We start from the raw sequence: 27,763 nt of genomic DNA, 5'->3' as shown, positions 1-27,763 counted from the left end.
TTTTAAACTATGATTTGATGTGAGGTAAATGCTAAATAAAATAAAATAAAATATAAATAAGATATTCTTCTCAGGTGACGTCATTTTCTTTAATATATGTGTGTTCCAAGAATGATTACGAAATCTGCACTACCATGATGTCATAGATTTATAAATAGGTAATGCAAGATGGCGACCAAGCGGTTTTTATAACTCAGTTTGTGGCTTTCATCCCTTCGCCTTTTAGACTTCCGAAGGCTTAAGCTTGCTAACAATCTTTAAACGTTTCAGATAGTCGTAATGAGAGCGAAGAATTTGTTGTGAATTTTTAAAATCAAAGTAAAACGATTCCAAAAAGTTGAAGAATTTGAAAGTTCTTTTGAAAGCTGTTCAACAATGAAAGTATTTGACACATTAATCGTTGGTTTGGTTTTATGGTCTGCAAATGAGGTGAGTTTTTTATCTTATCTCAAAGAATTAACAGACATGAGATATTGGATATACAAGTTTGAGCTTTTGTTGATCTTAACGCTGCGTGCTTGATGCAAACTGTCTTGCAAATTGTTTTTATTTCTGCTGAATCAAGAAATTATATATCCAGCACATATATTTGTAAGACATACAATAATGACGGTATATTTGTTACGCTTTCTTCCAATCTGAATGATCAGTTCTGCAATATAAACATAATAGTTATTAAAATGTTAACCTGATTGATATTTGGCAAATGAATCGTTTTGGAGATTAATATATTAATTACCCAACCCTTTTTAACCCAATTAGACAAGTTGCATAAAAATTTGTCTAGTGTATAAGCATACTTAAAATAAGGACCATTCATCAGACAATTAATGTCTGGCCAGAATTGGAACATGTCCAGTCGAATCTTTGCCTTTCCAGTCATTTTGAGCCAGAAACAATATTTAAGGCCTGTATATCTGATATGACCAATTCAAGTTAAAACTAATTTGGCATCATGACTGTCATCATGACTGACCACTGTCTGGCCGTTATTTTAAGCCTTGATAGATAATATAAAATATATATTTAGGCACTGCCTAAAAGTGGAGCTCCGGATACGGAAGTCACAGGGAGAACAATTTGAATGAAACTGAAAGGTAAAAATAAGATTGGGGAAAAAATCTTCAATTATTATTTTTTTTCGAGATGAAGATAATTTCTCCCATAATAAAAACCATGCAGTGAAATTTCCCCCCTTTGGGTTTACTCAAAGGGATTAATTGCCATATTGACGCATTTCCGGTTCGGATCTAGCCTGCAGAGCAAGCATTCTTGTGGTGGGTTTGGGAAAGAATCGCCGTTTTGGGGTTCCTGTTCCTGAAAAATGGGACCTTCAAAAAAAGGGAACGTGGGGGGAGGGGGAGTGGAAAGAAGGGAACGCCTGCCAGCATCCCTTGTTATTTTCTTCCCCTTCCCACCCCCTCCCCCTTCGCTTCTTTTTTGCTTGGTTTCAATTCTCACTCATTCCAAATGTCCAAAATTCCCACAAAACCCCGGTTTTCCCCCAAACCCACAAGATTGCCTGCTTTACAGGCTAGTTCGGATCAGGTTCGCATAGTTATATTACCAGATGTTTCTTCCATGATATCGAAATGCACTGCATTGTTTGTTTTTGTTTTTTTTTTGTGCGAGTATACTCTCCCACTTAGGAATTTTGTACACAACTCACCACCACCCCCAGGGGCTAGTTTTGTTCTTGGAAAATTCTTCAACAAAGTTTTCCAAGGCTGACAGTTTAAGGCTTTGAATCTCTTTTACTTAAAAAAAACATGAAAGATAACTACAGATAATCTAATACAATATCAAGTTTAGTGGAATTTACCTCGGATGTCTTTCATTGAAATCAAAAATCTGGAGATTTAAGACAAATCAAGACCAAAAAACAGACATGAAAACTGGTTAAGGTGAGCAGAAAACATATACTTACTTAATTACGTCTTTTACAGAACGAGACGAAGTTTACATTCAGTTAAATTTGACAAGAACAACTGAGACAAAATACAAAATAATGCAAAAGGCAATGCAAAATACAAAATGATGGATTTATTTGTCAGTAAATTAAATTGGCGTTTGTAAATGTTTTTGAATATTTTTTAGCTTTTTAAAGTGAAAGTCTAGGTCTTTGTACAATAACATCTCTCAACAAAACAAATTTGAGCTCATTTTTATAATCATACTTGCCCGATCGCGAATAGCTTAATAAACAGTTGAATATTATTTTGGTGTAAATTTATATTTCATTCAATAATTAAATAAATTATCAGTAGAAAGATATAAAATTATTGAATGAAAGTCTTTGTTTTGTTGATGGGACCCCGCGATGGGAGGCGAACAAAACTGCATTTTTCTTGAATGAAAAACATACGATAGTTGGTTAAAAACAACCGAATTGTTAAGAGATTTACAAAGCTAAATACAGGACTAATATTTGTTGTAATAAGCTCTTCCTGTTATATTTCATCCAGCATTAAAATAAATTAACTCTTAGTCCCAACAGGATTAATGAACACTTTACTTTCAACTAACCTTTTCTTTTGTCTTTTGATTGTTTGTTTTTGTTTCCTTGCCTACCTTGCTCTCATTGGTTTCTTTTGTCTTATTCTATCATATATACACTCCTCTCTACCACCTCTTTCTCTTTTACTCCGACGAAGCTCAGGACTAGCGTCCGAAACGTCAATAAGTTTTTTCATCTTTTCACAGTGTATAATTTACCTTTTTATCATTATTGTTATATTTGCTATGTTTATTAAACGATACCATATGCTTTATATATATGCCATATACTTTATATTTTACTATCAACTATTTTATCTGAATTTTAATCTTGAATTAAGTTGATCATAAACTAGTATATGATATAATTTAAATCATTTTAATATGGCATCAAGAAAATTGCGAACTTTTTTTTATTAGTACTGTTAAAGAGTTTTTCGTCAATAAGTTTTTTCATCTTTTTAACGTTGTATAATTTACCTTCTCATCATTACTGTTTCATTAGAAACACCGACACAGCTCACACTAGTTTTTAGCTAGTTACATCTTTTTTAAAAATAAATTAAGCTTATCTATAGAAATATTAAAAGTTTTGAGACTAAAAAGCCTTTGATTTGTCGATTCATCGGGAAAATATGCTTGTCAAAAAAAAAAAAAATTACATACAATTGTTTGCTAAAAAACACACTTCTGAATTCTTGAAGAACACTTCTTGATCCATCTTTGACTATTCAATTGTTTTTGGTCTAAAACTTGTCCTAAAGCGATTTTTTTTCTGTGCATTTGAGAGCCGCATTTGTAAGTAGTTTTGCTTTGACATCAAGCGGGATTCCTGTGTTGTGTACACGGACGGACGTACGGACAGAAGTGACGTCAGCCAAGCCATGAAAAATCAACTTGATGGTTTACCATTTTTTCTTTGGCCCGTGCGGGAGCTCCGCTATAAAGTTCAAATTTTGGCACCAACTTATTTTTCATTTCTTTCCAGATTTATTTTTCAAGCACAACTACAATAAAATAACCTAGTAATTCCATGGCCATGGCCATTAGCTTATGAATTCAAACTTATTTGATTTTTCTCTTATTGTTCTTTTTAAGCTTGTTGACAGCAAAATGACATGCTCAAAGGATGAATACATAGTTGATGCAAATGGAACAGAATCCTGTTTACCATGCAATAACTGTCCTCATGGCCAGGGCCTCTCTCCTCCTTGTGGTAGCAAAGTAAACCACCCTCCTCCAATTGATTGTGTTCCATGTATACTTGGAAAAACCTACTCAGATGGACACAACCCAAGTTCTTGCAAAACCTGTCATCTTTGTTCTGCAAAAGAAATAGTGATAAGGAACTGTACAGTTTATGATAATACAATATGTTCCAATACATGTGAAGAGGGCTACTATTATGAGAACTTCACACATGACTGTCAACCATGTTCTGACTGCTGCAATAAGGGCAAGGACGTAAGGATCATTCAATGTAAAAGTATGCCATCAAACAAACAGTGCTCTGTACTTAGTACACGGCAGTGTAAACCAAAGCCCACCACAGCTGTAGTCACTGCTTATCCTAGCGGAACAACAAGTGTACCTGAGAAACCTAGTGGTGCCAAGAGCATTAGTACTGGAGGGATTGCAGCTTCTATTATTGGAGTTGTTGTTGCTATTATTTTAGTTGTTGTACTCATATTTTACAAAAGAAGGAAGAAAACTAAAAGAAGAAATAACAATCTTAATATCACAAATAACCCAGGAAACGAGGTAGCAATGGAAGATGGTGCTGGCATTCATTTACTTAACAACAATGAACACTGTGACCTTGATCATCTACCATGGAGTATAACTAATAAATCACCAAATGAAATATCAGAAGGACAAAGAATTTTGTTATCACTTACCTGTGATAATCAGAATGGTGATGTACAAGAAAACAATAGAAAATGCAACTTTGGTTTTAAATGGAAGAAAGATGGTGACAGTATATCAAAAAACAATCACAAGAACTCTTCCAAGGATCTTAGTATTGATGATGTTGAGGTAGCTGATTCTGGTCGATATTATTGTGAAATACATTGTATTAAACATCAAGACCACAAAGAAAATAGTCCCACCATAGAAATACATGTTAATCCTGGAGAAGGAAAAGGTATGTATATTTCATACATAGACATAGAATAAATTATTCTAGAAAATGTGCAGACAAAGTTTAGGAAAGTTTTATATTGTTGTGACCTTGTGCTGATCACATTTGATATTACCCATAGTGCAGTTTGGGCTTGGTATGCAACAAATTAAAAGTCAATTAAAAGTCAATTAATAGCTGTATACACCTTTTTTCAAAAAAGCATTGCCAGCCGATCTGAAACTTAGAGGAATCTTTGTGCTTTTGTTTCCTGGCTAAAATTGCTTAATATCAATCACATGACCTTTTGCAGTTGACTGGGAGGCAATAGACCAGTTTCGAATTACAAATTACCTCTGTGTTTCTTGATTACAGACTCATTTGCACAGGCTTAGCCTCGAGTTTGTGCAGAATATTCACGTGTTCAAGTCAAGGTCCGTCGAGTTTCAAAGTGTTTGTATTGTTAAAGTTGTGCATTCTTTACTTTACCGTTGGTATTTGTGAATATTTGAACACTGATACGAGGCTAACCCTGTGCAAATGAGTCTGTAATCAAGGAAAACAGCGGTAACTTGGAATTCAAAACTGGTCTATTAATATATGCAACTATAGTGACTGTTAAGTCAAAACATGTCAAAATAAGTCCTTAAAGTATTGATCTTTCTATTTCTATGGCCTGAAACCAGAAGTCAAGATACATATATGACTTTGAAGATCCTCAGCAAGCTTAAGAATTTTAATTGCCCCCTAGTCAAGATACAGATATTACTAATAGTGAGAATATGTAATATTCTTATGTATAATTCATAAGTGCTACGCGGTCCACATATTCTCACTTTGCATCATTATTACCACGACCTAACATCTATTTCACCCCGGCCTGCTCTCAGTCTGCATGACCTCTAGCTCAGCTGGTAGAGTATCGTCGTGGGAAACATTGGTAACGCTACAATCGCAGTTGACCCAGATGTCACGCCAGTTCAACACGCGCCTAGAAGAATCGCAGTTACGCTTCGCCAGGAAGTCAAAACAAAGTTAGCTGAACTCGAGAAAAGGAAAATCATCGTCAAAGAGACAGAACCCACCGAATGGATCAGCAGCATGGTCGTTGTAGCCAAACCTGGAAAGATACGAATCTGTTTGGATCCCAAAGATCTAAACAAAGCGATCAAACGACCCAAATACCAAATGCCTACGATGGATGAGATGCTACCCAGACTCGGCAAGGCCAAAGTCTTCACAACGTTAGACGCAAAGGATGGGTTCTACCAAATCGGTTTGGACGAAGCTAGCAGTAAGCTTACAACCTTTTGGACCCCATTTGGCCGTTACAGATATCTACGCATGCCCTTTGGCGTCAGCTCAGCCCCAGAGGAATTCGAAAGCACCCTACACGAGCGACTGGGAGACCTAGAAGGCGTGGAAGTGCTCTGCGACGATATGTTAGTGGTCGGTTACGGTGACACATTAGCAGAAGCCAACAAAAACCATGACGAAAATCTGCTACGTCTGCTCAAGAGAGCAAGACAGATCAACTTAAAGCTGAACAGCAAGAAGCTCACCATGCGGAGAAAAGAAGTGAAGTTCATGGGACACATCTTGTCATCCACCGGACTCAAGCCAGATCCAGATAAGGTCAAAGCAGTGACCGAAATGCCAAAGCCTACCAACAAGCAAGAGACACTCAGCCTACTAGGCTTTGTAAATTATCTCTCCAAGTTTCTCCCTCGACTATCAGAAGTCGCACTGCCTCTTCGTGAACTAACCACAAAGAATGCAAGATTTGTGTGGTCACGCCAGCACGACAAAGCCTTCTCAGAAGTTAAACAACTCGTGATTGCGCATCCAGTACTCAAGTACTATGACATGAGCGAAGAAGTCACTATCCAATGTGATGCTAGTGAGAAAGGCCTCGGAGCAACCTTGCTTCAAAACGGCCAACCAGTAGCGTTTGCATCCCGAACTCTCACACCAGTTGAGCAACGCTACGCACAAATCGAAAAAGAATGTCTTGCAATCGTCTTCACTTGTGCAAAGTTCAGCCAGTACATCACACGGAGAGAGCTGATAACAGTAGAATCAGACCACAAACCTTTGCAAGCGATCTTCAAGAAATCCTTGTTAGCAGCACCCAGCAGGTTACAGAGGATGATATTACGCCTACAGCGATACAACCTGAACGTAACTTACAAGCCAGGACAACAAATGTACGTGGCAGATCACCTCTCACGAGCCTTCCTCGCAGACCAAGGAGAGCCTGGAGACGAGTTCCAAGTGTTTGCGCTAGAACTAGAAGGAATCAACCCCCTCGACAATGTAAAGGTCACAAGTGAAAGGTTAGCGCAACTACAAAAAGCCACAGAGCAAGACCCTACAATGCAGTCACTTAAGAATACTATACTAATTGGATGGCCTGACGTACGTGACAAAGTACCAGTAGCTATCAGAGACTACTGGCATTTCCGAGAGGAACTGACACTCCACAACGGCATCTTATTCAAGAATCAACGCATCATCATACCTCGAGCCCTCAGATCTGAAGTAATCGCGAGGTTACACTCAAGTCATCAAGGAATCGAGGCGTGTGCAAGGAAAGCACGAGATCGCGTTTACTGGCCAGCAATGAACCACGACATCGAAAATGCAGTAAAGGCTTGACATGTGTGCTCAGAATATCAACCAAGTAACCCCAGCATGCCAATGCAGTCGCACGAAATACCCGACAGACCGTGGAGCAGACTAGGCACAGATCTTTTCACGCTGCAGAACAGAGACTATATAGTCTTGGTAGATTACTACTCAGACTACATAGAAATAAGTCCTCTGAAAGATACAACCTCAGCATCCATTACCAAGTTTCTGAAGGAACAGTTCAGTCGACATGGGATACCCGATGTGCTGGTATCCGACAACGGGCCTCAATACGTCAGCAACGAGTTTGCTGAATTCGCAAGAGACTGGGAGTTCAAACATGTCACCTCATCGCCATACCACCCAAAGTCAAATGGAAAGGCGGAATCAGCAGTGAAAGTAGCCAAGAGCCTGCTCAAGAAAGCCATGCAAGACCGTAAAGATCCGTGGTTAGCCTTGCTAGATTATCGGAATACCCCCACTCAAGGAATGCAGAGCAGCCCAGTACAGCGCTTGATGTCTAGGAGAACAAAGACACTAGTCCCCATAGCAACTAACCTTCTGTACCCCAAAGTAGCGGAAGGTGTGACAACCAAAATCCACCTTAAGCGCCAGAAAGCCAAAAGTCACTACGACAGACATGTAAAGGTCCTACCAGACCTAGAAATAGGCCAAGAGGTAAGAGTAGCGCCAAACCAGAGAGGCAAGCCCTGGGAAGTCGGGAACTGTAAAGAGAAACTCTCAGACAGGTCATACCTAGTTGAGTCGAACGGAGAGCTACTTCGCCGAAACAGACAGCTTTTAAAGCCCGTTGACGAAGCACCGAAAGAACCAGCTAGTGACACACAAGCATCACCAGAGGCAGACAGTGCAAGGACACCTCAAGTTCTACCTGCATCAGAACCCGCGGTCAATCCACCTGTACTGCGAAGAAGTCAGAGAGTGGTTAAGAAACCTGATCGGTTTACTTGACTACCGAACATTTATAGGACATTGATTTTTGTTACAGTTGAGCTTTAATATCCATATAATCATTTCGTAGTTTAGTCAGCCATTTTGTTTGGTCATTTATTTTCTAAATCTTTAAAATCTTTCTATATCATCCCAGCCATGTATTTCAAACATTATAAAAGGGGAGATGTTACAATATTAGCTTACGCAGTTGTAATTAGATACTTAGAGAAGTGATTGTTTGATTAAAGACGCATAACTATTTCCCCACCAACACGAACACGTCTTGAAACAGGTTCGATTCCCAGCGAGGTCAGAAATTAATTTTTCCAAATTTAATTCCAAGGGCTTTCACCCGGAATAACCTAGTTCCCAAGCTCTATAACCTATCTATATTTCTATATCTTCAGATATTACTAATAGTGAGGTCTATAACTGATAGTAAAGAATATGAAAAATCACATTTCTAACTCAAAGGTCATGCCTCATATGCCAATCAAAAACTATTTTGTTTGGCTGTATGGTGAATATATTACTATTTGCAGTGTGCTACTCAATCTGAGATTTTGAACAGTTCAAATTCTTCAAATTCAGTTAGAGCATATGTGCAGAAGACAATGATGTGATCATTTTAAATACTCTGTCATCCAAAATAACATTTTGACCACTCATAGCATGAATTAGAAATATTATTCTTAAATCACATGCTAATTATCTCTATCATTTTCTCTATTTGTTTCCATAGAGTGGAAACTATTCAGTGAACTTAACTGTACTGTTGAGGATAAACTTATAAACATGTTGACACCTAAAACAGTGGGAATTGGGCATTGGATGGAACTTGGTAGAGAATTTGAAATGGATGAAGATGTTCTTAAAGCACTTGACAAAGACCAAGCTAGCCAGGTTTTACAGTACATTAAATCTAGTTGCCCAGAACTCACAGTCTTTGAGTTCTGTGAGAAACTAAAAAAAGATACAATGAAGCAAAAGAAAATAGTTAAATTCCTTGAGAATGAATTAACTAAGACAAAAAAGAATGCAAAATCAGGTTAGTTCAGTACTTCTTGTTTGTACTTTCTTAGCTCATTGTCAAATCTTTGCTACTTTTTGTATTATTGTAATATTTATCCAGATATCTAGGTATTTTTTTTCAACTGTGGTTTTTGAGCTTGCTAAGTGTCGTTCCTCTAATACTCAGAGGATGAAAAATTAATCCAAAAGCTTAGTAAATTTGATTGACAATAAACAAAGTTGAAAAAACAATACCTAGTACTAGAGTGAATCCTTTGTACAAAAATGACATTAATGCAGCATTAACATTGATTTTAATCAAACCAGAGGTCGAATGATATAATTATATATACATGCAGCATAGTTAAGCAATTGGTCTCACAACCTTGCGGCATGGCCCTTTATCCCATGGTGATCATGTGTATTCTCATGAAAATAAAGACCTTTGTTTCACCCACGTAATGAATGAATGCAAGGCGGTGGTGGTGGAATCTAGTGTTCAAACCAGCATGGCTGCAATGTGAAAAAAGCCCATTATAAAGAAAAAATGTGCAATTGTGCTGTGTACAGTTCAGTTACATAGAGATTTGCAGGACAAAAGAAGTGTTGGAAGAAGTACAACACATAAGCAGATTTAAGAATGGCAAAATAGAAACTGAATATGCCACTAGCTAATCTGAAAGCAACATTTATGATAATTATTTTATGATTAGCTTTTCGTTTTTTTTTGTTTTTTTTTTGTGCACGTGTGTGTGCTTTTTTTGCCACTAAGCTTGAAACAGTAGCCACTGACACCGAATGTCTTATAATAATTTCTTTTTTTCTTAAGTTATGGATGCCAGTAACAGACCTGATAGTGGTATAAGTGAAGAATCTGATTCGGATGGTGGTCCACTGAGAGAAAACCTACCACCTGATGATGGTCCTGTAAAAGCAGCAGCTTCAAGTAAACTTTGTCCTCCAATAAACCCTGCATTACTTAACCTTAGTTATGCTGATTCCAGCCGAGAAGCTTCTAGGGAAAGTTCTTTGGAGGATTTACGAACCTCAATTTTAACCAATGTCCAGAATAATTCTAAGCCTGTGGAAGAAAAACGTCCTAGATTGAAATCATTTGTGAAAAGAAAAAAGAGTGAAGATATTTCTCAAAATAGTTCTGAAGAAGACAATGATTCTAAAGATGAAAGAAAACAAGATCAGAAGTCTGATGTGAGAAAGAAATCAAGATATGGTAGACAAACAAGCAAGGATTCTCAGAAAAGTGAAGGTGAGAATTATATTTTTATTGATTAATATAATTTTAACAAAAGGCACTGGGAAAACAAACAGAACAGGAGTGCATTCAAGATAGACACCTAAGACAAATTAGTACACATTTTGTACTTGAACACTGACTACCCTTAGAACTTGGACAAAGGGAGTATCCAGCCCTCCCCCTCCCCTCCCCCCCCAGCGCATGCAGCTTAGATGTGACTCAATGAAACATAGAACAGTCCTATCAGCATGTCCCCTGGGTTAAGATATTGATAATGTTGTTACTTAAATATAAAGGGATACATAGGGATATACATAAATAATTCACATATATTTGTTTTACAGACAATGAAGAAGTTGATACTAGGGAGCGCAAAAGATCTCGCAGTTCATCAATTGCTAGTAGTATTAAAGGAATAGTACTGAGACAGCAATCGGTAGATTATTCCCAATTAGATCACCACCATGAAGAGAGTGACAATGACATCCATACTTGATGATGAAAGTACACGCAGACAATATTAGAATTATATTATTCACCATTAGATCACCACCATGAAGAGAGTGACAATGACATCCATACTTGATGATGAAAGTACACGCAGGCAATATTAGAATTATATTATTCACCATTAGATCACCACCATGAAGAGAGTGACAATGACATCCATACTTGATGATGAAAGTACACGTAGACAATATTAGAATTATATTATTCCCCATTAGATCACCACCATGAAGAGAGTGACAATGACATCCATACTTGATGATGAAAGTACACGCAGACAATATTAGAACTATATTATTCACCATTAGATCACCACCATGAAGAGAGTGACAATGACATCCATACTTGATGATGAAAGTACACGCAGGCAATATTAGAATTATATTATTCCCAATTAGATCACCACCATGAAGAGAGTGACAATGACATCCATACTTGATGATGAAAGTACACGCAGACAATATTAGAATTATATTATTCCCCATTAGATCACCACCATGAAGAGTGTGACAATGACATCCATACTTGATGATGAAAGTACACGCAGACAATATTAGAATTATATTATTCACCATTAGATCACCACCATGAAGAGAGTGACAATGACATCCATACTTGATGATGAAGGTACACCAAACTGAAAAAACGTTGTCCGGTTCGAGAAGGTCATATCATGAAAGCTAGCTAACACCGAAAAGGATTTTGGGTACTCTGAAATGTGTATTATATATTCATATAGACATGTAAAAATGCACAGTAGAGCAAAGTTAGTCGACCTAGATTAACATGCCAAAGCCATTCTCAGAAGATTCACTACCTGTTTATATGTTTTACATATCTTTTTTATATCAATTATTTTTATCACTGACAGAGCACTGACAGATCCAGGAGTTTTAGAAGGGGGTGCTATTACAAAGATTTTACCAGGAATATGAGGAAAAGGGACTATTCACCCCCTTCATCACCCCTGGATCTGCCCCTGAAAGCAATCTTTGTGTACAGTAGTTAATGAAATAGAAAACGTGCAAGTGTGCTTAGTACGTTATTGTAATAAAGCAGCCTAAAGACAGATTATGATACATATTTGATGTTTTTGTATGACCAGTGACAACAGTCATTAGTTATGGTAAAAGGATTAATTATTATACTGTACGTAGTTTGATCACGTCTTAGAAGAACATGATCAGACTACATATATCAGTATCATATATCATGTACATGTATTAGTATTTGAATAATTCTGACATCAGCTAGTTTTGGCTGTTTCACGTAACACCATATATATATGCTATATTTAGGCCATCTGTTCTATATTTAGACCATTGGAAGTGTACTTTAGTGTACTATCAAATTCTTGTAAAAGGAAAAAGCTTATTGCACAATAATTCAATGATTGTAATTAAAATGGATTGCTATGTAGAAAAAAAAAAACAATCTGTATTTTAGTATTAAAATAGCAAAAAAAAGTAATTGGAAATACTATGTCATGTCATGCGTCAAACCCAGACTATGTACAGTCAATAATTTGGTCGTTACTTCATGTATGACCACACGAATTGGCACTATCTTGGGGTTGTGTGTTGTGGTAGTGTTGCATCGTCCGGTGTCACCTTTAGTGATCCGTGTAGGTGCAGCACATGTAGTTGGTGTAATACCCGTAGTACCCGTGGTAGGTGTAGTAGGTGTAGTACCAGTAATACCTGTAGTATCTGTAGTACCTGTAGTACCTGTAGTAGGTGTAGTATCCGTAGTACCTGTAGTACCTGTAGTATCTGTAGTAGGTGTAGTAACTGTAGTAGGTGTAGTACCTGTAGTACCAGTAATACCTGTAGTATCTGTAGTACGTGTAGTAGATGTAGTACCTGTAGTATCCGTAGTACCTGTAGTACCTGTAGTAACTGTAGTATCCGTAGTACCTGTAGTATCCGTAGTAGGTGTAGTACCTGTAGTATCTGTAGTACCCGTAGTAGGTGTAGTACCTGTAGTACCTGTAGTACCTGCAGTAGGTGTAGTACCTGTAGTATTTGTAGTACCTGTAGTACCTGTAGTAGGTGTAGTAGGTGTAGTATCTGTAGTACCTGTAGTACCTGTAGTACCTGTAGTAGGTGTAGTATCCGTAGTACCTGTAGTACCTGTAGTATCTGTAGTAGGTGTAGTAACTGTAGTAGGTGTAGTACCTGTAGTACCTGTAGTATCTGTAGTACCTGTAGTATCTGTAGTACCTGTAGTACCTGTAGTACCTGTAGTACCTGTAGTACCTGTAGTATCTGTAGCATCCGTAGTAGTTGTAGTACCTGTAGTATCTGTAGTACCTGTAGTATCTGTAGTACCTGTAGTACCTGTAGTACCTGTAGTACCTGTAGTACCTGTAGTACCTGTAGTACCTGTAGTACCTGTAGTACCTGTAGTATCTGTAGTATCCGTAGTAGTTGTAGTACCTGTAGTATCTGTAGTACCCGTAGTAGGTGTAGTACCTGTAGTATCTGTAGTATCCGTAGTAGGTGTAGTACCTGTAGTATCTATAGTACCCGTAGTAGGTGTAGAACCTGTAGTACCAGTAATACCTGTAGTATCTGTAGTAGGTGTAGTAGATGTAGTATCCGTAGTACCTGTAGTATCTGTAGTACCTGTAGTAGGTGTAGTATCTGTAGTACCTGTAGTACCTGTAGTACCTGTAGTAGGTGTAGTAGGTGTAGTATCCGTAGTACCTGTAGTATCTGTAGTATCTGTAGTACCTGTAGTATCTGTAGTACCCGTAGTAGGTGTAGTACCTGTAGTACCTGTAGTACCTGTAGTAGGTGTAGTACCTGTAGTATTTGTAGTACCTGTAGTACCTGTAGTAGGTGTAGTACCTGTAGTATTTGTAGTACCTGTAGTACCTGTAGTAGGTGTAGTATCCGTAGTTCCTGTAGTACCTGTAGTACCTGTAGTAGGTGTAGTAGGTGTAGTAGGTGTAGTATCCGTAGTACCTGTAGTATCTGTAGTATCCGTAGTACCTGTAGTATCTGTAGTACCCGTAGTAGGCGTAGTACCTGTAGTACCTGTAGTACCTGCAGTAGGTGTAGTACCTGTAGTATCTGTAGTAGGTGTAGTAACTGTAGTAGGTGTAGTACCTGTAGTACCAGTAATACCTGTAGTATCTGTAGTACGTGTAGTAGATGTAGTACCTGTAGTATCCATAGTACCTGTAGTACCTGTAGTAACTGTAGTATCCGTAGTACCTGTAGTATCCGTAGTAGGTGTAGTACCTGTAGTATCTGTAGTACCCGTAGTAGGTGTAGTACCTGTAGTACCTGTAGTACCTGCAGTAGGTGTAGTACCTGTAGTATTTGTAGTACCTGTAGTACCTGTAGTAGGTGTAGTAGGTGTAGTATCTGTAGTACCTGTAGTACCTGTAGTACCTGTAGTACCTGTAGTAGGTGTAGTATCCGTAGTACCTGTAGTACCTGTAGTATCTGTAGTAGGTGTAGTAACTGTAGTAGGTGTAGTACCTGTAGTACCTGTAGTATCTGTAGTACCTGTAGTATCTGTAGTACCTGTAGTACCTGTAGTACCTGTAGTACCTGTAGTACCTGTAGTACCTGTAGTACCTGTAGTACCTGTAGTATCTGTAGCATCCGTAGTAGTTGTAGTACCTGTAGTATCTGTAGTACCTGTAGTATCTGTAGTACCTGTAGTACCTGTAGTACCTGTAGTACCTGTAGTACCTGTAGTATCTGTAGTATGCGTAGTAGTTGTAGTACCTGTAGTATCTGTAGTACCCGTAGTAGGTGTAGTACCTGTAGTACCTGTAGTATCTGTAGTATCCGTAGTAGGTGTAGTACCTGTAGTATCTATAGTACCCGTAGTAGGTGTAGAACCTGTAGTACCAGTAATACCTGTAGTATCTGTAGTAGGTGTAGTAGATGTAGTATCCGTAGTACCTGTAGTATCTGTAGTACCTGTAGTAGGTGTAGTATCCGTAGTACCTGTAGTACCTGTAGTACCTGTAGTAGGTGTAGTAGGTGTAGTATCCGTAGTACCTGTAGTATCTGTAGTATCCGTAGTACCTGTAGTATCTGTAGTACCCATAGTAGGCGTAGTACCTGTAGTACCTGTAATACCTGCAGTAGGTGTAGTACCTGTAGTACCTGTAGTAGGTGTAGTACCTGTAGTAGGTGTAGTATCCGTAGTACCTGTAGTACCTGTAGTACCTGTAGTAGGTGTAGTAGGTGTAGTATCCGTAGTACCTGTAGTATCTGTAGTATCTGTAGTACCTGTAGTATCTGTAGTACCCGTAGTAGGCGTAGTACCTGTAGTACCTGTAGTACCTGTAGTAGGTGTAGTACCTGTAGTATTTGTAGTACCTGTAGTACCTGTAGTAGGTGTAGTACCTGTAGTATTTGTAGTACCTGTAGTACCTGTAGTAGGTGTAGTATCCGTAGTGCCTGTAGTACCTGTAGTACCTGTAGTAGGTGTAGTAGGTGTAGTAGGTGTAGTATCCGTAGTACCTGTAGTATCTGTAGTATCCGTAGTACCTGTAGTATCTGTAGTACCCGTAGTAGGCGTAGTACCTGTAGTACCTGTAGTACCTGCAGTAGGTGTAGTACCTGTAGTATCTGTAGTAGGTGTAGTAACTGTAGTAGGTGTAGTACCTGTAGTACCAGTATTACCTGTAGTATCTGTAGTACGTGTAGTAGATGTAGTACCTGTAGTATCCATAGTACCTGTAGTACCTGTAGTAACTGTAGTATCCGTAGTACCTGTAGTATCCGTAGTAGGTGTAGTACCTGTAGTATCTGTAGTACCCGTAGTAGGTGTAGTACCTGTAGTACCTGTAGTACCTGGAGTAGGTGTAGTACCTGTAGTATTTGTAGTACCTGTAGTACCTGTAGTAGGTGTAGTAGGTGTAGTATCTGTAGTACCTGTAGTACCTGTAGTACCTGTAGTACCTGTAGTAGGTGTAGTATCCGTAGTACCTGTAGTACCTGTAGTATCTGTAGTAGGTGTAGTAACTGTAGTAGGTGTAGTACCTGTAGTACCTGTAGTATCTGTAGTACCTGTAGTATCTGTAGTACCTGTAGTACCTGTAGTACCTGTAGTACCTGTAGTACCTGTAGTACCTGTAGTACCTGTAGTACCTGTAGTATCTGTAGCATCCGTAGTAGTTGTAGTACCTGTAGTATCTGTAGTACCTGTAGTATCTGTAGTACCTGTAGTACCTGTAGTACCTGTAGTACCTGTAGTACCTGTAGTATCTGTAGTATGCGTAGTAGTTGTAGTACCTGTAGTATCTGTAGTACCCGTAGTAGGTGTAGTACCTGTAGTACCTGTAGTATCTGTAGTATCCGTAGTAGGTGTAGTACCTGTAGTATCTATAGTACCCGTAGTAGGTGTAGAACCTGTAGTACCAGTAATACCTGTAGTATCTGTAGTAGGTGTAGTAGATGTAGTATCCGTAGTACCTGTAGTATCTGTAGTACCTGTAGTAGGTGTAGTATCCGTAGTACCTGTAGTACCTGTAGTACCTGTAGTAGGTGTAGTAGGTGTAGTATCCGTAGTACCTGTAGTATCTGTAGTATCCGTAGTACCTGTAGTATCTGTAGTACCCGTAGTAGGCGTAGTACCTGTAGTACCTGTAGTACCCGCAGTAGGTGTAGTACCTGTAGTATTTGTAGTACCTGTAGTACCTGTAGTAGGTGTAGTACCTGTAGTATTTGTAGTACCTGTAGTACCTGTAGTAGGTGTAGTATCCGTAGTGCCTGTAGTACCTGTAGTACCTGTAGTAGGTGTAGTAGGTGTAGTAGGTGTAGTATCCGTAGTACCTGTAGTATCTGTAGTATCCGTAGTACCTGTAGTATCTGTAGTACCCATAGTAGGCGTAGTACCTGTAGTACCTGTAATACCTGCAGTAGGTGTAGTACCTGTAGTATTTGTAGTACCTGTAGTACCTGTAGTAGGTGTAGTACCTGTAGTATTTGTAGTACCTGTAGTACCTGTAGTAGGTGTAGTATCCGTAGTACCTATAGTATCCGTAGTACGTGTAGAACCTGTAGTAGCTATAGTAGGTGTAGTATCAGTAGTACCTGTCGTATCTGTAGTACCTGTAGTAGGTGTACATAGTACCTTTCACGGCAGCCATGTTGATGGGTAGAATTAATAAAATTGTTCATTCTATTGTTGAATTCATTTTAATTTCGCTTTAGGAATGAAATTTGATTTTCCTTACTCTGAAACATGCCCTGCCTTAGTGGGCGCGTCACCAGTAGCGTTCATTTAACCTATCAAGGCGTACGCATGAAGACTATAATAACTCAAAATAAATAGGTGAAGAAAGACTTATAATCATACTTTAGTTTATTGTTTTCTTTTTAATATATTTTTTCGATTGACTTGAATTGTTTTGGAATTATCCCTTAGATTTCAGGATATGTAAATCGTTAATCGAATATATCTACAGTTTCATCTAAAAGTCATAATGTCTTGATGTGGTTAAGGCAACTATGGATCTAACTAGAACTATATATATCTTAATACTTTATATCACTATATTTAGTTTTTAGACAAGAGACCATAGTGTGATTTGGTAAATCCTGTGAAATATTCTTTAGGTAGCGCATTTTTGAGTCTATCTGACTAATGCACTCTAATAAGTACACTTTGTTTCCCGTTAATGAAGACTGCTCTATGGTCTCTTGTTATCAAGTATAGTGTTAAGTACAAGCTAGAAATTCACTGAGGTATCAACAACACAAAGAAACACAAACTACTACACATACTACACCTACTAGAGTTACTACGGGTACTACGGATACTACAGGTACTAAGGTACTACAGATACTACAGGTACTACAGGTACTACAGATACTACAGATACTACGGGTACTACACCTACTACAGGTACTACAGGTACTACAGGTACTACAGGTACTACAGTACTACAGGTACTACGGATACTACATCTACTACAGGTACTACGGATACTACAGATACTACAGGTACTACACCTACTGCAGGTACTACAGGTACTACACCTACTACAGGTACTACAGATACTACAGGTACTACGGATACTACAGATACTACAGGCACTACGGATACTACACCTACTACAGGTACTACAGGTACTACAGATACTACACCTACTACGGGTACTACAGATACTACACCTACTACAGGTACTACAGGTACTACACCTACTACAGTTACTACACCTACTACAGATACTACAGGTACTACAGGTACTACGGATACTACACCTACTACAGGTACTACAGGTACTACGGATACTACACCTACTACAGATACTACACCTACTACAGGTACTACAGGTACTACGGATACTACACCTACTACAGATACTACACCTACTACAGGTACTACAGGTACTACAGGTACTACGGGTACTACACCTACTACACCTACTACAGATACTACAGGTACTACAGGTACTACGGATACTACACCTACTACAGGTACTACAGGTACTACAGGTACTACAGGTACTACGGATACTACACCTACTACAGGTACTACAGGTACTACAGATACTACACCTACTACAGATACTACACCTACTACAGGTACTACAGGTACTACCGATACTACACCTACTACAGATACTACACCTACTACAGGTACTACAGGTACTACAGGTACTACAGGTACTACAGGTACTACACCTACTACAGATACTACACCTACTACAGGTACTACAGGTACTACAGATACTACAGATACTACGGGTACTACACCTACTACAGGTACTACAGGTACTACAGGTACTACAGTACTACAGTACTACAGGTACTACGGATACTACATCTACTACAGATACTACACCTACTACTGGTACTACGGATACTACATCTACTACACCTACTACAGGTACTACAGGTACTACAGGTACTACACGGATACTACAGGTACTACACCTACTACAGTTACTACACCTACTACAGATACTACAGGTACTACAGGTACTACAGGTACTACGGATACTACAGGTACTACAGGTACTACGGATACTACACCTACTACAGATACTACACCTACTACAGGTACTACAGGTACTACGGATACTACACCTACTACAGATACTACACCTACTACAGGTACTACAGGTACTACAGGTACTACACGGATACTACAGGTACTACACCTACTACAGTTACTACACCTACTACAGATACTACAGGTACTACAGGTACTACAGGTACTACGGATACTACAGGTACTACAGGTACTACGGATACTACACCTACTACAGATACTACACCTACTACAGGTACTACAGGTACTACGGATACTACACCTACTACAGATACTACACCTACTACAGGTACTACAGGTACTACAGATACTACAGATACTACGGGTACTACACCTACTACAGGTACTACAGGTACTACAGGTACTACAGGTACTACAGGTACTACAGTACTACAGGTACTACAGTACTACAGGTACTACGGATACTACATCTACTACAGATACTACAGGTATTACTGGTACTACACCTACTACACCTACCACGGGTACTACGGGTATTACACCAACTACATGTGCTGCACCTACACGGATCACTAAAGGTGACACCGAACGATGCAACACTACCACAACACACAACCCCAAGATAGTGCCAATTCGTGTGGTCATACATGAAGCAACAACCAATAATTTAACTTCTTGTTTCAAGGCTGTGCAGTTCGAATTAGTATATTTGCTTATTTTGCGCAAGTCTTTCAAAAGAAAATTGGTGAGTAAAATGCATCGCTGCATAGTGCTGACTAATCATGTTTTGTTATTTTGGCATTTTACACGTTGCATCACGCGTAACTGATTTATCTTCAAGGTGCTCCGTTATCATAGACTGCCAATGATGCTAAGGTCAATAATATATGTGATGGACTACAATAGAAGTAAATATGAAATTTTCAAAAACTTTACGATCGATCAAAGTTTTAAAAACGAAACACATTTGTTTCTCTGTGAGCTCCCTGTAGTAGGCAAGCCTGTGCATGTTCATACATTACGTCATCTACCGTAATATCCTAACACTTTTGACATGCGCTATTTATTCGGTAAAGCGATCAAAACACCATGGAAAACTATCATGGAAGGTTATATAAACTTCTGTGTCTACTGCAATTTAATATACTTTTATGACTACTAAATTTTGATTTGAAAGACCTGTGTTATCGACTTGGATGGCTTCCTAGAATGTCTTCACTCGATTGAAAACCGAAGAAAAACTAGTTTACATCATGAAGTGTAGGACAATTTTGGCGCTAACAATTTTGGCCCTCGAGGTACGCATGCTAATCTACGTATTATAGACCTTGCTAAGTCAATTTAAAAGAAAATTGATGTTTTTTATATAAAAAATCTACTCATTATATTTAAGTCCGAAAGATAATAGACTGACGTTTCGGACGTTAGTCCTTCGTCGGAGTCGATGACTCCGACGAAGGACTAACGTCCGAAACGTCAGTCTATTATCTTTCGTATTTACGGTGATAAAATTATCTACTACAACACATTTGCTTCAACTAAAAAACACCGACGCAGTCCAAACTAGTTCCAAAACTAGTCGTTATCTACATCATTATATTTAATAAGGGTAATCAAGTTTTGCTTGTGAGGTAAACGCAGTAATAGTTAGAGGCCCACCAGTGTCGTTGGGACCTGTTTTGATTAACTGGCGTAGTTGTTCTTTGTGGATTTGTCTATATGATAAAAGAATTACTCGTTGGCTTGAAGATTTGAAGTTTATTTTCTCATGTTGAAAAATATTTCAATCGTTCGCTGCGAAGATAAACTTCAATATCTTCGCGCCACTGTGTTAAATGTCCTCTATATGCTGCAAATTAGCTTCGATCGAAGTTTCTCTGACATAGAGAAAAACTAAATCTGATATAAGAAAAAGTTAGAAAGAACTCGGAAAACTTTTAAGCTTAAAAGCATCGCAATTATGCAATATTACGAATGTGCTGATTAATCAAAAAAGCTCTTCAACCACCCGAAACCGTTGGAGATGAAAACCGCTTTCAAAGTTCTGCATAATAGGCTGTAGAATGATCTCATCTTTGATAATGAGATTATTCAACTCACATATTTAATGAGAAAAAACCTGTTGCTTTTACTTAGCTGATCGTTGTCTTGGGTTGGAGGACAATAAAAACCTCCGCAAGGGGTAGGTGTGTTTTTGAAGCCACTGCCATGCATTGCTAAGTAAAGAGACTTTAATAAGCTTACATTTTTGTGATTCTTTTTTCTTCTTCAGATTATTTATACAAACTGTGCTCAAGATTGTCCCAAAGATCATTACTTCATTGTTGATAAAAATAGAGATAAAGTAGAATGTTTACCATGTGAGCAATGCGTTGTTGGTCGTGGACTCACACCATCTTGTGGAATAAAGTTGACAGAAGCACAGCGATCAAATATTAAATGCATCCCCTGTGAAGCAGGAAAAACGTACTCCGACGAACATGAACCAAGTTCATGTAAATCTTGTCAGATCTGTCCTGTAACACTGAAAAACTGCACAGCTGAATCAAATACCCAGTGTTCCAAAAACTGTGCAAGAGGACGTTATTATGATAATGCAACATATAATTGTCAGCCATGTTCTTATTGCTGTAAGAAAGATAACAAGAGAATAGCTGAGTGTGCAGGTCAACCAGTACAGTCACAATGCTCTGTACATGACTCACTGGAGTGCTCACCTAAAACAACAAAGAATCCAAGTAGCACTAATAATGATTCCACTGGTGATGATAAAGGGAAAAAGACACTTCATATTATTATTATTACTCTAATTGTAGTTGGAGGTATTATTTTAATAATTGCAGGGGTTTTCGTTCTAAAGTGGCTCTTAAAACTTAGAAAGCAAAGATCTGGTGGTTGTCCAACTGAACAAGTACCACTTGAAAACAGAAATAATGATTGTGGAATTAGCAAGGCATCTTTTTTTATAATGGTTAATCCTACCTTAACTTCTGGAGATGAGATTCAAGAGGGTAAAGTGATATCAATTATTTGTAAGAATCAGGGTAACACACAAGATAATTACTGCTTTGATTACATTTATGAATGGAAGAAAGATATGATGGATTATCCTTGCCATGGAGAAAAGATTGAGTTTAATAGTGTTCAAGTCAGAGACTTTGGAAAGTACACATGTCAAGTGAAGTGCAGGCAGCATCCTCTTCAACAAGGTGCTAATGCCATTGAATTAGACCTGGATGTTCTTCCTGGACCAAACAAAAGTAAATATAACTAATTCATGTGTAGCATTTGAAAAAATACCTTGACAGTTTAATCTTATGAGATGTAAATTAAGCACAAGAAAAGCTGGTTTACCTAAGTTGTTTTAGACCTAACAAAACATGATCTGCAGATGATCTTTTTTAACTATACTTAAAAAACATGAACTTATACTTTGATAGATAGTTTGTGCATCACTGTCCAAAAAGTCTCCGATAAGTTAAAGACAGCGTGTCATTCTCAAGACAGGGGTGCTGGCTGATAAGATTTTGTAGCTCATTTTTGATTTATGGAGCATAAACATCCATCATTTATTTATAGTATATAAGTTTGAACCTAAGTCATATGAATTATTCATAAGTTTAACTGCTTTTTTCCTAGTTGAGCTGCCACATGTCATATTTCACGTGGTTGAGAAACATTTCAAGTAATAACCAATTATCCCATCCCATGAACTCACTGATTTTATTTCTTTAATTTCTAGGGTATAAAAACTTCAATGAAATTAATTCGCTTGAGTTATGTGATAAAATTGCAGACATGTTAACCTCTGTACCTCCTGGTATTGGTGACTGGAAAAGAGTTGCTGAAAAATATGGCATGGAGCCACTGAAAATAAATTCATTAGAGGAAGTTGATCGTAGAGGAATGAAACTAATTGATTTTCTCCAAGCATCCCAGACAAAACTCACTGTCTATCATTTCTGTAAATTCATGAAAATAATAAAACAGAATCGAATTGTGGATTTGCTTGAGAATCACCTCTGTTGTGAAGAACAAGAGAGAAGAAAAGTGGATGCAAGAGACAGTGGATATGGTCATGACCTTAATGGAGAACCATCATCATCTTCACATGACAGAGTTCATTTTCATGATATGACATATCACGGAGTAGGGCCACAAAAAAATCTTGGTCTTAATGATTCACGACAAGGCTCCAGTGATAAGCTGGCAGATAATTTGTGTAATGGTAAGGAAAATCCTGATGAAAGCAACAGGAAACTTGACAGACAGATCAGCAATCAGTCGGCTAGAAGTACAGGTAATACATACTCCCATTTCAAAAAAGGTTGCCATAAATGCCAAAGAAAAGTGATAAGAGATAGCGGGTCATTCAAAGATCCAGGAATAGCTGGAATAACTTAGTATTGAGGCTCATTCAATGTACCATTACCATGTCCGAATGACATTTTTCTTAGATGACGACAAAGTTTTATGAAATAGGTGTATTTAACAATCATTATTCTCTGATGGCAAAGTGAATATCAGAAAATATTTATTGAGCAGCAAGTCTTTGAGCAGCGAGAAAAGACTTGCCATATTCACTGAGCCTGAGATGAATAGTCATTTTAGCACAGTTTTAGACTTGAATATCAGAGAAAAGTCAAAATTCAGGAGAAAACATTTTAGTATTACTTTTGCTCTGTCATAATCACTGCTAGCAATGAATATCCTCTCATTATCACTAGGTTGCTCAACCAATCACAGTGTGGCATGATACTCTATATTCAAGTCTATGATTATATTAAACAAAGACTATAGTGTTACAAGTATAGTTGTGTTGAATATAGCATGTAAATAAGAAAGATCAACCTAATCACCCTGTAAAACATTATAGTTTTACTGACATTTCGGACATTAGTCCTTTGTTGAAGTAAATAACGTTTACGCCAATAAAGAACTATCAACATCCAAAACACCAGAATCTTTTACTCAAACTATGTGCTAACCTCCAAAATATTAGCATAAGTATGAAGTTTCTTGTGCAATGAACCCATGCACCTTAGAGTAAGTTTGCTCTCTTTTCAGAAAGAAAGCAAATGAAACATTTTGACCTCCAACAGCAAGTGGGAATTGCTGAATGGAAACCATATAACCAGTTTCCAAAATTTATAATCCTAAATTCACATCAATCCTTTTTGATAAGTAACAGGTAGAATATTGGTTTTTCTATTCAAGTAGGTAATGGTAAATTCTATTGAGCTTTCACGTAGATGACATTTTAGTTATAAAGAACACTTTTGTAATAATTATTATACATATATAATCTATGGGATTCGTAATTGTTAAAATCAAGTCTTTCTTCTTGCCCCAGGGTCAGGTTCTGCATCCAATTCATTGAAGAAAGCAGTGACATATGTAAGACAACTCTCCAAAAACTCAGGATACACGAAGCATGAAAATGAAGGTGGTGATCCATCATGAGGTCATCTTTAAATCAACTTGAAATGTAAGTTGCAGTGCCTCCTGGCAACAGTGCTTCCTCTCCATGACAGAGCTGGACTGTATGCAGCTGTTTCCTGGAAAATACATGACATGCAGCCAGATATCCATGACAATGAGTGGCACTTTGAATGCAATGTGGAGACTGGTTTTGGTTTTCCTCCTGGCAATGGCAGGTCATTCCAGCCAGAATACCCATGACAAAGCAAAGACCTAAATAAATGCAGTGATTAAACCTACACAGAGACTTTAACTGCATGGACTGACAGAGATGAATCCCAACTAGCTGCTTTCTGGCAGCCTAAGGACTGGTCATTCAGCCATGAATTTGCTAAGAATATGAAGAATTAGAATAACACAACCAGTATATTACTTAGAATTAGGTGGTTTTAATGGCAATATGCGTAAGAATAATTCTATACCTAAAAGTTTACTTAGTATACTCAGTTAAATGGAAGTTTAAAGCTATAATGCACCTTTGGGGGCAGCAATTAGATTAATAACAATATTGTTCTTATATAAAATTAATTTTCCAGATACCATATAACAATTTCTAGTAGTTAGTTATAATTATAGTAAAATAGACTCAAGCAAAAACAATTTTTATGTTTCCTCAAGGAATGTCCAATATTTAGGCATCCATTTGCTAGCCCATTCACCAGCAGGCATTCTTATGTTATTATATATACAAACACTAACTCATAAGGCAGGAGTATAAATAATGTCTATTTCAAAAAAATTCCAGTGCATAAGGCAATGAAATAACGCAGCTCCGACAGTCCAATCTTGTCTTTTGAGCTATAAGGGACAAAGAAAACAAATTGTTTATTACATATGCAATTCATTGTTTTACTTCCTTTTTGTCATTTAATTAATGCTTTATTAAGACTTAAATTAAAGATTAGTTAAAGCAACCTTGAATAAAAATAATAATTCTGCTACATATACCTGACTGGAAATATGTGTGGAAAGCACAGTGTTGATTGTTTCTGGATTTCCTGGTTGATTTGTCTGGTGATCAAATCATGAAACTCCTTGTTCACTCTATCCATCTTAGTCACAACAACCTATCATAAGACAAGAAAAAAAATCATTGGACTATTTTTACCTTATACTCGTTGCAGGTAACACAAAAATAGAAAATTTTAATTTGAAAATGACAAAAATTCAAAGAAATAGCCTCTTACATGAAATGAAGCATTCATTTCTTCAAGCATCTCCACAGCAATTAGGTCATTGTTCTTAATGCCAACTTTACCATCAATTAGCAGACAAACACTTCTCAATCTAAGAGTAGGAATCAGATCAATGAAAAACGATTACAACTTGTAAGATGAAAAAACAGCACTTAGCTAGGTGATTATTGAAGCATATGGTCTTACTCTTTGCCTGTTCTTGCTTGCAAATATTTTTCAACAATATTAACAAAGTTTTGACTTCCTTGTCCTTGACCTTCAACGTAACCATACCCTGGCAGATCAACCAGGTAAAACTTTGATCCCACATTAAAATAATTAATCAACCTTGTATGACCCTGCAAAAACAAAAGAAAAAAATTCAGTTGTAGTGCTGGCTATCTCAATCTAGTTCCTACATCTCTTTCCATCAGTGAACTGTATAATCCACAGGAACATGTATGACTGCAATAGCTCAATATTGTAACAATTTTTTATCAATAAAACAGTAAACTAACTTATTAGCGTATTTTTTGTCTATGAAATGCTTTACATCACAGAAAAACATAGCCCCTAGTTTGAATACACAGAGTGTTGACTCTGTTCAAAATTGTTTATTAATACTATTAACTGCTTTAAACTGCTTTGTCCAACCTTTATTCTTGTTAGAGTGCTCGCACTAAACCCGTGAAACAAATACTAATTTTTAGTACTAAATGGTGATAATCAAACAATAGGAAACAAAGGATTCTGTATGAATTACTACTAATTAGTACTAAATATGTTTCACGGGTTTAGTGCATGCACTCTATCATGTTTTCCCATGTATACTTTTCATATGTATCATCTAACTTTCAATGTTTCCTATTTTTGACTTCATAATTGATAACGTTAAAAGGTTGTTGTTCAAAGTTATCTTATCAGTTATCATTTAGTTTCTTTCCCTGATTTTTTTGATACTTTGTGAACTGTTTAAATTTTTTTGCTGCAGTCAATGATAATAATAATTTTGTATTTTTGACTCGCAAAAAGAAACATTAAACAACTAGCTGTTTAAATTTATGAGTTCACTGAATATCGAAATCGCACTTAATAGAATTTAAGATAAATATTTTAGTACCAAAATACTTACAGGGGTTTTCGAGGTTTTCGCAAGCTTCTTTTGATGTAATAATGCATTGATAAGAGAGGATTTTCCAACACTTGTTCTCCCCAGTAATGCAATCTAATTAAGTATTTGAAAGAAATTATACTGCTTAAAGCCAAAATCTTGCAAAATGGCTACCCATTCTTCAATAGCAGGTATCATGAAGCATAATTCTGATTGGGGGGACTAACGAACAATGAAGGTGGAAGCATCCAGGGGTTTCAGGGGTATCCTCCCCAGAAAAAGTTTCAAATAGACCTTATTCATGGTTTGACAAATTTTTCCTAATTGAACACGACAGATCTCTAGGGTAATGAACAGCTATTGTTTTGAAACTCGTGGGATATCATCGTTATTATCCTTTCGTATCCTTTGGGATACTCACGAATTTTTCGAAGAATGAAAACATAAGAAAATTAATCCTCTGGAGATTCGTCACGCTGAATTGGGAAAACATTGTCACGCTACGAATAAGGTCTATTGAGACCCTCGAAAATGCAATTCCCAGTGTTTTGAGGGGCATTTGCAATATATTGCATTATAGCTATATGATTAAGTAATTCAACAAGGCGGTAAAATTATTGGGGGGCTATAGATTCCAGCTATCCCTAAATAATACATTAAAACAAGATACTTTGAAAAATACCTCAGGAAGTTGTTGCAGTTTCGTAAATTTCTTCAACTTTACACCAGACTCGTCCAATACAGATTTTCCTCCAATGGAATCAAATAGTTTTTCAGCTCGTTGGATCTCCCATTTTGTTGGAGTAAATACAGTCTTTACAGGATCATGCTTATTGCCATTTATTTGTGATATCCATGAATACTTTTTCCTGGACATTAAATCTAGCCCATTATTTAGACGTTTTTGGTAGTACAAACAGCGCCATAAACCTCTTATTTCATGCATCTATTTATTATATTTTGAACGTAACCTAAACGATATCCGTCAGGCGTTGCTAGCTGTAGGTGCCCGCGATCAAATGACCGCT

The 27,763-nt window shown here is 37.5% G+C and overlaps 3 protein-coding genes across 4 annotated transcripts; 2 read left to right on the top strand and 1 right to left on the bottom strand.

Moving 5' to 3' along the window:
- The first annotated feature begins 65 nt into the window (after positions 1-65).
- Positions 66-12,453, top strand: LOC116294669 (uncharacterized). Of its 2 annotated transcripts, XM_089039112.1 has the most exons (6): positions 66-429; positions 1,031-1,097; positions 3,595-4,642; positions 8,946-9,251; positions 10,044-10,481; positions 10,814-12,453. In XM_089039112.1, the coding sequence occupies exons 3-6, from the start codon at positions 3,610-3,612 to the stop codon at positions 10,963-10,965; spliced, it is 1,929 nt and encodes a 642-aa protein (XP_088895238.1). In that variant the 5' UTR covers positions 66-429; positions 1,031-1,097; positions 3,595-3,609; the 3' UTR covers positions 10,966-12,453. The 2 variants fall into 2 exon arrangements, with proteins under 2 accessions (XP_088895238.1, XP_088895237.1); XM_089039111.1 differs by lacking the exon at positions 1,031-1,097.
- On the top strand, positions 11,564-26,141 carry LOC116294660 (uncharacterized). Its single transcript, XM_089038908.1, has 5 exons — positions 11,564-11,603; positions 19,448-19,713; positions 21,241-22,228; positions 22,711-23,268; positions 24,322-26,141. The coding sequence occupies exons 1-5, from the start codon at positions 11,564-11,566 to the stop codon at positions 24,429-24,431; spliced, it is 1,962 nt and encodes a 653-aa protein (XP_088895034.1). The 3' UTR covers positions 24,432-26,141.
- On the bottom strand, positions 25,109-27,713 carry LOC116294650 (uncharacterized). Its single transcript, XM_031702287.2, has 6 exons — positions 27,418-27,713; positions 26,757-26,849; positions 25,832-25,983; positions 25,637-25,736; positions 25,398-25,516; positions 25,109-25,247 (listed from the first exon to the last, which is right to left on the bottom strand). The coding sequence occupies exons 1-6, from the start codon at positions 27,679-27,681 to the stop codon at positions 25,175-25,177; spliced, it is 801 nt and encodes a 266-aa protein (XP_031558147.2). The 5' UTR covers positions 27,682-27,713; the 3' UTR covers positions 25,109-25,174.
- Between the last annotated feature and the right edge of the window lie 50 nt (positions 27,714-27,763).

This window comes from Actinia tenebrosa, unplaced genomic scaffold, assembly GCF_029948245.1.
Source record: "Actinia tenebrosa isolate PJP-AT-01 unplaced genomic scaffold, QUT_ActTen_1.0 PGA_scaffold6__47_contigs__length_16458017, whole genome shotgun sequence".
Classification (NCBI taxonomy): domain Eukaryota; kingdom Metazoa; phylum Cnidaria; class Anthozoa; order Actiniaria; family Actiniidae; genus Actinia; species Actinia tenebrosa.
Note: the sequence above shows the minus strand (reverse complement) of the source record. Positions and strands in the feature narration are given on the sequence as shown.